At 41.3% G+C, this 13,222-nt stretch overlaps 1 protein-coding gene across 5 annotated transcripts in view; it reads right to left on the bottom strand.

The window, feature by feature from the left end:
* The window catches only part of amacr (alpha-methylacyl-CoA racemase), a 98,850-nt gene that overhangs the window by 35,916 nt on the left and 49,712 nt on the right, over positions 1-13,222 (bottom strand). For all 5 annotated transcript variants that reach the window (XM_069924040.1, XM_069924037.1, XM_069924039.1 and 2 more), the window contains one exon: positions 9,817-10,003. In XM_069924040.1, the coding sequence (XP_069780141.1) occupies positions 9,817-10,003 (187 nt within the window). The remainder of the gene's footprint in view (positions 1-9,816; positions 10,004-13,222) is intronic.

Here is a 13,222-nt window from a genome sequence, read left to right on the forward strand (position 1 = left end):
GGCCTTGGCCTGTAGTATTAATGAGAACCCCAAGGCGTTCAGTGCATATGTAAAGAACAGAAGGGTGAAGAGAATGAAGGTGGGGCCGTTAAAGGTGAAAGGAGGCAATGTGCCTGGAGGGACAAGAGATTGAGGAGGTCCAAAATGAATACTTTGCATCTGTATTCACAAGAGAAAAGGACATTGATCATGGTGAGGTCGAAATTAAACAGGCCTGTGTGCTGGACAATGTGGAAATTAATGAAGTGAAAGCATTGGATCTTCTTAAAAAACCTCAAGATTGATAAGACCCTGGGGCCAGACACAATATACCCCAGGCTCCTGTGGGAAGTGAGAGAAGAGATAGCTGAGGCAGTAACTATGATCTTTGAATCCATTTTATCCACAGGGGAGGAGCCGGAGGATTGGAGAATGGCAAATGTAGTCCCTTGTGTGACTGATTATGTTACATTTTATACTGTATATAGATACGTTTTAAAAGGAGATAAATTGCGGCAGGTCTTTTAGTGTAGGTCACATACAAACAGTTCAAAACAGATCTCATTTAAAATGCCAGAGCTCTGCTCAAGCCAGACAGGCCAGTCTCTGGGTGCCTTTGCAAAAACATTGAAGAATGCCTATAAGGACTTCACCAATAGGTGTCAATTGAGTATGCTGTGGAGTAATAGATTATTGTTTCGAAAAGCAACAGTTGCATGAACTCGGAAGACTGGGGCTTGGTGCCGCAGTATGCATGCAGTTTGCTGTTCTAAAAGGGTCATGTGATTTTCTGAGAGAGAGAGAGAGAGAGAGAATTCATTTCTACAGGTCAGCAGCAGCAGCTGGGACTGGAAGAGGACAAGCTGACAAGCTTGTGGGGAAAAAAACATTTTGAAGATGGATTGTGAGTTCTTAGTTCAGCCTGGTCAAAGTCCCTGTGGTCCATACAAGAGGAGATGTCTGGCCGTATAATATTTCACTTGAAATAAGGGAAACCGAAGAGGAACTCTGTGGTGATCTGAAAGAAAGAGGTTATCATCTGGAAAATCCTGATGGGCAAGTTTCTTCAGTAAGACACTGACATGGCTGATCAGCTGTGGGTGTCCAACAAGCAACAAATCTCTCTCTGATAACCGACAAGAACCTTCCTGAGCGGTAACTATTTACCTTTCAAGCACCAAAGCCTGGTGAAATTCATAAGTGTTAAATTCTATGCACAGTATAAGAAATGCCTGATACCGGTGAACTTGGAGGAGTTTGATCCTTTTTTCATGTTTAAAGATAATTAAAAACAACTTTTGTTTAAGTAACCATTTGCCTTGGTGAATTTATATTGCTGTTGGGTTTGGGTCTTCTTGGTCCATAACACTTGTTTAAAAAAGGTAATCAGGAGAATCCTGGGAAATATAGTCTGTGAATCTTACGTCAGTGGTGTGCAGACTAATGGAGAGGATTCTTAAGGATAGGATCTCTGAGCATTTGGAGAAGTACAGTCAACTTAAGAATAGTCAGTATGCTTTGTGAAGGGAAAGATGTGCCTCACAAATCTAATTGAAATTTTTGAGGTAACAAAATAAATTGATGAGGGTAGGGCAGTAGATGTGGTGTACATAGATTTTAGAATGGTATTTGATAAGGTCCCCAACAAGAGACTCATCCAGAAGGTCAAGAGGCATGGCATTAGTACAACTGGCTGGGTGGAAAAAAAGTTGGCTTTTAGGAAGAAAGCAGAGAGTAGTAGTGGTGGAAAGAATGTATTCTGCCTGAAGGTCGGTGAATAGTCGAGTGCTGCAAGGATCTGTTCTGGGATCTCTGCTCTTTGCGTTTTTATAAATGATGTGGATGAAGAGGCAGAAGGATGGGTCAGTAAGTTTGCGGATGTCACAAAAGTTGGAGGAGCTATGGATGGAACTGAAGGTTGTTGAAGGTTACAAGAAGATATAGACAGGATACAGTGTTGGGCAGAAAAGTGGCAAATGGATTTCAATCTGGATAAGTGTGAGGTGATGCATTTTTGAAGGACAAACCAGAAGGCTGAGTTCAGGGTTAATGGTCAGTTACTTAAGTGTATAGATGAACAGAGGGACCTTGGGGTTCAAATCCATACATCCCTTAAGGTTGCTGCACAGGCTAGTAGGATAGTTAAAAAGGCCTATGGGATGCTGGGCTTCATTATAAGGGGGATTGAATTCAGTAGAGAGGTCATTTTGCAACTGTACAAATCTCTATTGAGACCATACTTGGAGTAGTATTGTGTTCAGTTCTGGTTATATCATTATAGGAAGGATGTAGAAGCTATGGAGAGGGTGTGGAGGAGATTTACCAGGATGTTTCCTGGATTGGGAAACAAGTCTTATGACTTAGCAGAGCTGGGACTTTTCTCTTTGGTGTAGAAGGATGAGATGAGATTATGAGAGGCAAAGATCAGGTGGACAACCACCAGGGCAGGATCAGCAAACACCAGAGGACATATGTACAAAGTTAAGGAAGGAAGTTTAGGGGATTTTTTTTTCATACATAAGAGTTATGTGCCTGGAATGCCTTGCTGAGGATGGTGATGGAGGCTGAAACATTGAGGGCATTTAAGAGAATCTTGGACAGACACATGGGGAAGGAAGGGTTTAGTACTTTTTTTTAGGAATGAATATACAAGTTGGCACAAATTCAAGGGCTGAAGGACCAGTACTGCGCTGTATTGATCTATGTTCTAATTGGCCTAATTTGGTTCTATCTTTCAACTTTCAAATTAAGAGAATCTATTTTTCTCTGCGGAACAACAGGATGGCGTATTTTGATAAAACCAAATATTAAATTAGAAGTATTTAAATATGACACTCCCTGGTATTCTGGAAATAAAGCTAAAATTGCAATTAATTAGGCTTTCTGGAATAATTGTTTAAAAGACAAAATAGTAGGTGAACTGGGCAAATAATGAATTATTAGTCACGTATTTGATTTGGACAGAATTAAGATAATATATGAAACCACAACATGAAAGTTGAAAAACTTTTAACATCAGTGGAGAGTCTTTCTAAGACTAGTCTTAGTCTTTCTAAGACTAGGACTGAATGAAAAGATCTTTAATGTTTGTTGAAATGAATTTTTTGCTGCCACATGTACTGAGATGCAGTGAAAAGCTTCGTTTTGCTTATTTTAATGTTATTTCTGGGTGTTTTAGATATTTTTTTAAAAATTAGACATATCGTAACAGCACTTCCAGCCCATGAACCCATGCTGCCCAAGTGCCCCAATTACTGACCTCCCATATATTTTGAAGGGTGGGAGGAAATCAGAGTGTCTGGAGGAAACCCATGCAGACAAGGGGAGAAAAAGTGTGGAGAGAATTAAAAATTTTAGTTTGACAATGAGCAGAAGATTTGGTGAAATAGCCCAATGACTATCCTGAATATAAAGGATTTAACCAAATAACCATAAAACAATACAATTACAGCACGGAAACAGGCCAATTTGGCCCTTCTCATCCACATTGATCCAAGTACCCTCCTCTATTCCCACTTACCAGCACTCTGCCCATATCCCTCCATTCCCCCATCCATATACTTATCCAACTCTTTCTTAAATGACGGAATTGACCCTGCCTCCACCACCTTTCCCAGAAGCCCATTCCACACAGTAACCATTCTCTGAGTAAAGAAGTTCCCCCTCAGTTTGCCCGTCAACTCTCAACCCATGACCTCTTGTATCCATCTCTCCTACTCTCAATGGGAAAAGCCTTTCCACATCAACTCTATCTATCCCTCTCATTATCTTAAACACCTCCATCAAATCCCCTCTCAGCCTTCTACAGTCCAAGGAATAAAGACCTAATTTGCTCAATCCCTCCATGTATTCCAGATGCTGAAACCCAGGCAACATTTTTGTAAATCTCTGTACTCTCTCGATCTTGTTAATATCCTTCGTATAAATCGGTGACCAGAACTGCACACAGCACTCTAAATTTGGCCTCACCAATGCCTTGTACAGTTTCATCATTACTTCCCAACTCCTATATTCTATGCACTGATTTATATAGGCAAGCATACTAAAGGCCTTCTTCACCACCCTATCCGCACGCGCTCCTACCTTCAGGGAACAATGCACCATTATTCCTAGATCTTTCTGCTCCACTGCATTCTTCAATGCCTTCCCATTTACCACATATGACTTGCTTTGATTATTCTTTCCAAAATGAAGCACCTCACACTTATCAGCATTAAACTCCATCTGCCATCTTTCTGCCCACTCTAAGCAGTTTAAATCTCTCTGCAATCTTTGAAAACCCTCTTCATCATCCATAATGCCCCTTATTTTAGTATCATCTGCATATTTACTAATCCAATTTACCGCCCCATCCTCCAGATCATTAATATATATGACGAACAACAACGGTCCCAATACCAAACCCTGAGGTACACCGCTTGTCACCGGCCTCCATCCTGACAAACAATTATCTACTACTGCTCTCTGGCACCTTCCTTCCAGCCACTGTTGAATCCATTTGACTATCTCCAAATTAATACCCAAGGACTCAGCCTTCCTAACTAACCTCCCATGCGGAACCTTATTGAAGGCCTTACTAAAGTCCATATAGACAACATCCACTGCTCTACGCTCATCAACATTTCTCGTCACCGCTTCAAAAAATTCAACAAGATTGGTCAAACACGACCTTCCACGCACAAATCTGGTTTGAGTGTCCCTGATCAGACCCTGTCCCTCCATATACTTATACTATCTCTAAGAACACTTTCCATCAATTTACCTACCACAGACGTCAAACTTACAGGCCTATAATTGCTAGGCTTGCTCCTCAAACCCTTTTTAAACAAAGGAACCACATGCGCAAGACGCCAATCCTCCAGCACTATACCCATCTCTAATGACATTTGAAAAATCACTGCCAGAGCCTCCGCTAAATTCTCTCAAGGTCTTAGGGAAAATCCTGTCAGGACCTGGAGACTTATCCACCTTTATATGTTTCAAAAGCTCCAGTACTACCTCTTTCTTATTCTCTATAGTCTCCATTTATACCCCCTTTGCTTCCTTTACCCTGCACAGTTCAATATCCTTCTCCTCAGTAAATACTGAGGAAAATAAATTGTTCAAGACCTCCCCCATCTCTTTTGGTTCCACACACATTTGTCCTTCCTGATTCTCTGTTGGTCCAATTTATCTCTCACTTTCCTTTTGCTATTTACATATTTGTAGAAACCCTTTGGATTTATTTTCACCATGCTTGCTAAAGCCATCTCATACCTTCTTTTAGCTTTTCTATTTCTTTCTTAAGATTCTTTTTACATTTAAGCTTCTGTCTCCACAGATAATGCCCAACTGAGTGAATAAGGGGGTAATGTATAAGCATAGATAGAGGATTAGTTAACCAATAGAAAGCAGAGATTGGGATAAGTAGGCATTCTCTGGTTGCCAATCAAAGGTGAGCAGAGTGCCGCATGGGTCAGTGCTGGGCCTGTGACTGTTCATGATGTGCATTAATGATTTGGAAGAGGACTGAGTGCAGTGCATCTAAGTTTGTGGATGACACTAAATTTAGTGGAGAAGCAAACTGTGCAGAGGATGCAGAGGGGCTAGTGAGTGGGCAAATGTCTGGCAGATGGAGTACTATGTTGGTAAAGGTGATGTCATCCATTTTGGAAGGAAACACAGAAGATCAGGTTATAATTTAAATGTTAAAAGACTGCAAAATGCTGTTATGCAGAAGGTCTTGGGAGTGCTTGTGCATGAATCACAAAAGTCTAGATTGCAGGTGTAACAGTTAATCAAGAAGGCAAATAGAATGTTGGGCATTGGAAAAGGGTTTAAATTTAAGGGCAGGCAGGTTCTTCTATGATTTTACGTACAGGGTACTGGTGAGGCCACACCTTGAGCACAGTGTCCAGTTCAGGTCTCCTTAAAACATTGATAGAACACGGTAGTTGAGGTCCAAGATTTCATACTGTGTTACAGCTGAGTCGCGGAACAGATGCATATACGTCATGATCCAGGAAGCAGGAAAACAGAATACTGGGACTCAAACCCTATAATAAGACCTTTAAACTCCACATGTTAACATACACATCTTGTCAATGAGTCATAAGAATCCATTTTTGAGTTTGTGGCCATTAGCCACTGGCCTCCTAAAATCAATGTTTGGGGTCCACAGACACCTGCGCTATAACCGATTCCGCGGATTAACGAATAGTGTTCTAACAAGTTTTCACTGTACTTGTTTTGGAGGCTGTGGAGAGGAACTTCACCATGCTGATTCCAGAAATAAGGGGATATTAATTCATGTGGGAATGTACTAGCTGGATTTCAAAAGAATAAAAGAGGATCTAATAAAAACATATTATGAAAAGGTAAAGGCAGGAAAGTTGTTTCTACTGGTGGGTGTCACTGGCACTAGGGGACGTAGCCTCAAAGTCTGGATGAGGAGGGACTGCTTTTCTCAGAGAGCAGTGAACCTGTGGAATTCTCTGCGCAAGGAAATGATAGAGACTACTTCATTTTTATAAAACAATAGATGTTTGAATAGTAGGGGAATAAAAGGTTATAGGGAAAAGGCAGGTTGGTGGAGCTGAGTTCATGGTCAGATCAACCATGATCTTATTTAATTATAGAATAAGCTCGACAGAGCAGATGGTGTATTGCTGCTCCTATTTCTATTTCATGTAGTCTTTATATTTTCGGCAATTGTTATTTTATTTTCAGATTTCTAGTATCTGTAATATTTTGTAATAATGGATAATTGGAAAAAGGTATTTTCTCCAAATTAATTTCTTCAGAACAACTAAGGATTTTTTCCCCCACTTCTGTCAATCTAGCCAAGGCATAGAACATAGAAAGTACAGCACATAGCCCACTATGTTGTGCTAACCTATGTAAACAATTGGTCTGACCACACTGATTTTCTATTGCTCCAAGCCTACATTCACCAAATGAGCAGTGGTACCCTGAGTCATAGTACATCAGTGCGTGGTGCATCGAGTGACATGGGAGGCCAAAGTTAAATGCCTATCTGGAGGCTTTGGCAGCTGTCAATGGGTAGCTGATTCACAGCTCAGGGATATATAGGTTTAATTCTGGTCTCTCAAGCTGTCTTTGTGAAGTTTGCATCATTTCCCCTGTTGCTTTGGTTTCCTTTCAAGTTCTAAAAACATGCTAGTCATTATGTTAATTGACTACTGTGAAGGAAACCCTCATTCCAATTCTGCTCCATTGTTTCCATCTGTCCTTTACCTGATCCTGTTCTCACTTTTCTCTCCAACACTTCCTTTTCATGTTAGTTACTGCATCTCCTCTTCCCACTTTAATCTTAAGCAAGGGTCCGGACCTAAAAAATAGGCCTATCATTTCTCTCCATGGATGCTATCCCTGACCCATTGATCACACAAGGCTTCAATAGCTCAGAGGTGAGAGCACTGGTCAGGTGTCATGAGTTCGTTCCTTGCTGGGGGGGCCTCATTTCTGTGAGGGGCGCTGGACAAAGTGGCGACTCTCTGCCTTCTTTACAGGAGACAAAGTTAAAGAATTTAATGTATGTCCACCACTGGCCACCGTGACAGAGGTGCACCAAAGAAAAGGTACAAGGACTGCCTAAAGAAATCTCTTGGTGCCTGCCACATTGACCACCGCCAGTGGGCTGATAACGCCTCAAACCGTGCATCTTGGCGCCTCACAGTTTGGCGGGCAGCAACCTCCTTTGAAGAAGACCGCAGAGCCCACCTCACTGACAAAAGGCAAAGGAGGAAAAACCCAACACCCAACCCCAACCAACCAATTTTCCCTTGCAACCGCTGCAATCGTGTCTGCCTGTCCCGCATCGGACTTGTCAGCCACAAACGAGCCTGCAGCTGACGTGGACTTTTTACCCCCTCCATAAATCTTCGTCCGCGAAGCCAAGCCAAAGAAAAAAGTATTATGTGACAATAATTGAACCTTTATCAATGTTGGCTTAAAGTTGCTCCTGGTGCAAAAGAGCAGCTGAAAAGTTTAATGGGCGTAAGAGAAAATGGATTGCAGGAAAATAAAAGGGTCAGGGAGGAAATGAGATATTGCTGAACCAGCATATTTGGGGTGAATGGCTGGTTCCCATCTTGCAAAGAAATGTAAAGTAATGTTAAAGCTGTCAATGTTTCAGAGACATTTAAATATTAAACTTAAGCAATCTAAATCCTAAAGAATGAAAATTTAAAAAATTAAAAATCTAAATATTGGTCAACAACTTAAATTATTTATGTTTTATTATCTTAGATTTTCCTTTCTTCAGCCTAGTCCTCCCAAATTGATTTCAATCAAATGGCTAATAGGTCCTGCACCAGTCATCTCTCACAGGATCCAAAATCAGATCAGATACAATTTATTGTCATGTTAACAAAACAGAAATGTAATATTACATGAAATTGCCTTTAGAATGCCAAAAGGCAAAGATTATCATTAACATTGTCCCTTTATAGTCAAAGAAAGAGAAGCAAAAAGAGTCCCCACCAGTCAGTGTGTGTTTTCGGATTCACCTCAAGCCCTCCCTCAGACTGCAGCAGCAAAGAACCAGTTCAGTTCAGACCATCGGCAACCCGAACCCAGAGCCAAACCTTGACACAATGAGGAAGGCTTCAGCACCCACGGTTCATGGCTTCAGTGCCCTTGCTCTCAGAACCCTCTCAAATTCTGATTCCAATACCTAGTTCTCCTGAGCCAGAGTCATGATTAAAATCATATTCCCCAATAAAAATACCCGTGGAGCTCAGATAGTAACTCCGCAATTTCTTGGCTTTTGAAACCTCCCAACACTCACTCACCAGCAATTCCTTGCAACACTGTCCAGCAAGGTGTGTGCCTACCTCTGCACTTAACAAGAAATCGCTAATTTCAGGTTTTTTCCCCCCCCCAGAGTTTTCAGTATACAAGTACCATAACTATATATCTCATTCTAAACATTTTATGAATTTAATTTTTTTTAAATGAAGAAATAAAGCACAGTAACAGGTCCCTCCAGCCCGTCCTGCCCAAATACACACGTGACCAATTAACCAATCATTATCAATTTTTTTTGGCTATCCCCCCCCACCCCCCCAGGACTCTGCTCAAAGTTTATGGGCTCCCTTCCCTGCCACGTTTTGATTTCTTCCACACTTCTCTCCTCCTGACTACATTAAAAAAAAACATCAAAAAGATTTGTGTCATATGAGGTGAAAACAATGTTTTACCTAAATGTGCAGTGTCCACCCCACCCCCCCAACCATGGGCAAGGCCCCCCATTGAGAATGGCTGAATTAACCTATTAACCCATACATCTTTGGAATGTGGGAGGAATTCTGAGCACCCAGAGGTTTTCAATGTATAGTTAATGTAACATGGTTAGCAGCACAGCCAACATTAACACAACGCCACCAACTTGGGTTTGAATTTGCCACTGTCTGTAAGGAGTTTGTATAAATCTTCCTGTGTCTGTAGTGTCTGCATCAGGTTCCTCCCACATTCCAAAAATGAATGGGGCTATTACATTAATTGGACCCATGGGTTTCTTAGGGCAGCACGGGCTGTGGGCCAGATGTTACGGTGCTGTATCACTAAATTAAACACAAATGATGGGAGTTAAATGAGAAGTCTACAGATGCTGTGCAATCCACAAAAATGCTGGAGGAACTCAGCAGCTCAAGCAACATTTCGAGGAAGCAAAGGTCCGAGCCCTTTGTCAAGTTATGAGCAAAAAGCAGGCAGTTGCCTGAAAAACACCAGAATAATACCACAAGGAATTTACAATCCAGAGATAAACATTCAACTTCGAAAGCAAGAAAATAGTGAAACTCCTCTGTATTTGAGACTAAAAATTAAACTTGCCTCTCAGCAGCTTTTTGTAGAAATGTGGCTCCAGTGCACCAACAGCCATGTACTTTCCATCAGAAGTCTTGTAGGTCTCATAGAATGGGGCTCCACCATCTAGAACATTTCCACCTCTTTGATGATCCCACATTCCTAAGTGTTGTGATCTCCAAAGCCAGGAGCAACAGTAAGCTGCTCCTTCAACCTATTACACATTAATGAGTCTTAAAATCAAAGAAGAAATATGCTTTTGCAGACAGCATAATGAAACTGATCAAATTCACATCAATTGAAATGAAAGGCTCCATTATAAATTTTACAGCTTTTTATCGAGTCATCCTCCAAGATCTGTATGCTAATTACAATAATGCACAATTCTTATAAAAGATGGATTTTGAATGACCACAACATTTAAAATTAATAATGCTAAAGAATAACAAAGTCCAAATGTTTTTTTTTAAATGAAGTCAATTACTTTTTCCACAGGATCAATACATTATTCCACTCTTTTAAATGTCACATTAATTTCTTAAGAAACAGATTACTGAAGCAATGGAAACTAATGTTTGAAAAAAGAATTTCTGTTTTGTGTTCAAGAAATCTATAAGGTGTAGCTCGTATAACAGTACTGTGGTTTTAAACTCAACTGCACACCACACAGTGGGAATTCACTACCTCACGTTGCTCTGAATAAAAAAGGATCTTTCATCCATTGATTCCTGACAATACTGTGACCAGATACTTAAATACTCAAGCAGTAGTCGTCTTCTTTGGACTGTGAAACAAGAGAGCAGCTCACAAAGCAACCAAACTGGGAGAAATATGAGTCATGTCTTAAATGGAAGTGTTCTTATCAATTTAAAGGTTGGCTTGCAGGTAGAAAGCAGAGAGTAGTAGTGGAAGGAATATATTCTTCCTGGACGTCAGTGACTAGTGGAGTACCACAAGCATCTGTTCTGGGACCCCTACTTTTTGTACATGACCTGGATGAAGAGGCAGAAGGACGAGTCAGTAAATTGCATATGATATGAATGAAGGTTGGAGTTGTGGATGGAGCTGAAGGTAGTTGAAGGTTACAAAAGGATATAGACAGGATGCAGAGTTGGATGGAAAAGTGGCAGTTGAGTTCAGTAAGTGTGAGGTGATGCATTTTGGAAGGACAAACCAGAAGGCTGAGTACAGGGTTAATGGTCAGTTACTTACGAGTGTGGATGAACAGAGAGACCTTGTGATCCAAATCCATATATCCATCAAGATTGCCGCACAGGTTGATAAGATGGTTAAGGCAGCCTATGGGATGCTGGGCTTCGTTAATAGGGGGATTGTGTTCAAGAGAAGAGGTCTTGTTGCAACTTTCCAATCTCTGGTGAGACCACACTTAATAGCGTTATGTTCAATTCAGGTCACCTCATTACAGGAAGCTATGGAGAGGGTGCAGAGGAGATATACCAGGATGTTATTTGGATCAGAAAATAAGTATTATGAGGCAAGGTTAGGAGAGCTGGAACTGTTTTCTTTGGAGCAGAGATGAGAGAAGAGTTAGAGGTCTACAAGATTATGAGAGGCATAGATAGGCTGGACAGCTAGTACCTGTTTCCCAGGGCAGGAATACCAAATACCAGAGGACACGAGTACAAAATGAAGGGAGAGAAGTTTAGGGGAGACATCAGTGTTAAATGTTTTTTTTTTAAATCACAAGAGAGCTGTGGGTGGAGGCTGAAACATAGGGGCATTTACGAGACTCCTTGACAGACACATGGATGGAAGAAATATAGAAGGTTATGTTGTAGGGAGGGTTTAGTATTTTTTTAAGGAAGGAATATATGGGTCGACACAACATCAAGGGATGAAGGGCCTGAACTATGCTGCAGTGTTCTATGCTCTGTGACCCTCTCATGGAGTGCTAACAAAGTATTGCTACGTCTGAAGTGCTGCCTTTTTGATGAGACAGAACATAGAAAACTACAGCACAGTATAGGCCGTTGACCCACAGATGTTAGAACCATAGAACACTACAGTGCAGAGGCCATTCTGGCCTAATTTGTGCCAAAACATTATTTCACTAGTCTCACTGACCTGCACCCATTCTATAACCATCCAGACCTCTCCCATCCATGTAATTATCCAATTTATTCTTAAAACTTAAGAGTTATTCCCCCATTTATGTCAGATAGCAGCTCGCTCCACACTCCCACTGTCATGATAATGAATATGTATGAGATGTACCGGAAGTCACGTGGTATGAGAGAGAGATAAGAACACAAGCAGGAGAACAAAGGAAACCGGAGAATAAAAAGACACTAAGAAGTTTACCTGATAAACTTGTGTTTAATGTTTTATTAACTTCACATTTCGGGCCACAAATGTGACATTGGCGACGAGGATGGGATAAGCTTGAAGAAAATTAAAGACTAAACAAGATTACAGAGGTTTACAGACAACTTCAAGGTGATAAGAATTTTCTCTTGTCTCAGTACTTTTGGGGCTGGAATATTTCCTCATGGCTGGTGCAAACAGTGACTTTCTAACACATAGTGGAATTGCTCATTTTGACCCGACTGGCGATGCAAGCACTGTAAGTGTGAAGTGGAAGGCATGGCTGGAAGAATTTGAATCCTACGCCGACAGTCGTGGCCTATTTCTAGATACCGGTACAGTTGAACAAAAAGCGCAGAGGAGGGTGTTACTTCTTTTCACTGCAGGATCCGCAGTTCGGGAAACATTTAAGACACTTTTGAATACTGGAAGAAAGGATGAGTACCAGAAAGCGGTAGATGCATTAAATGCACATTATGTAGTGACACCGAATGCTACATTTCAATGTCATTTGTTTCGGAGAACGAGACAAGAAGATGGCCAGACAATTGCTCAGTACGTGACGAGACTACGCCAGCTAGCTGTTGGATGCAATTACATGCCAGCTGATTTGGACAACCAATTATTGGATCAAGTCGTACAGCACGGCAGATCAGATAAACTCAGAAGACGTCTACTGGAAAGAGGGAGTGAGTTGGAACTCACCGATGCTTTAACCATTGCTGCTGCATTAGAGGCTGTTGAAGGGCAATTTCATACCATGACCCTGAAAGACAACTCAAGCCAGCAAATTAAGAGGCTCTCACATCGCCATAATCAGCCAAGATATACGCCGACACATGACGTGGATTGTTATAGATGTGGAAACCGAGGTCATTTTGGAAAAGACACATATTGCCCGGCCAAAGGCAAAGTTTGCAGAAAGTGTGGAGGTAAAGACCACTTTGCAAAGAAGTGCAAAAGCAAGTCCAATGCAGACCAGAAGAGGAAGAGTACAACTTCCAAAGGCAAAGCCTGGGGGAAAGGAAAGTATCCTGGAAAGAAAGATACCATTCGTCAGATAGACGGTGACGATGATGATACCCAGGAGGAACAGAGTTGTTACCAA

The sequence above is a fragment of the Narcine bancroftii genome, chromosome 3 (genome assembly GCF_036971445.1).
Source record: "Narcine bancroftii isolate sNarBan1 chromosome 3, sNarBan1.hap1, whole genome shotgun sequence".
NCBI classification, from domain to species: domain Eukaryota; kingdom Metazoa; phylum Chordata; class Chondrichthyes; order Torpediniformes; family Narcinidae; genus Narcine; species Narcine bancroftii.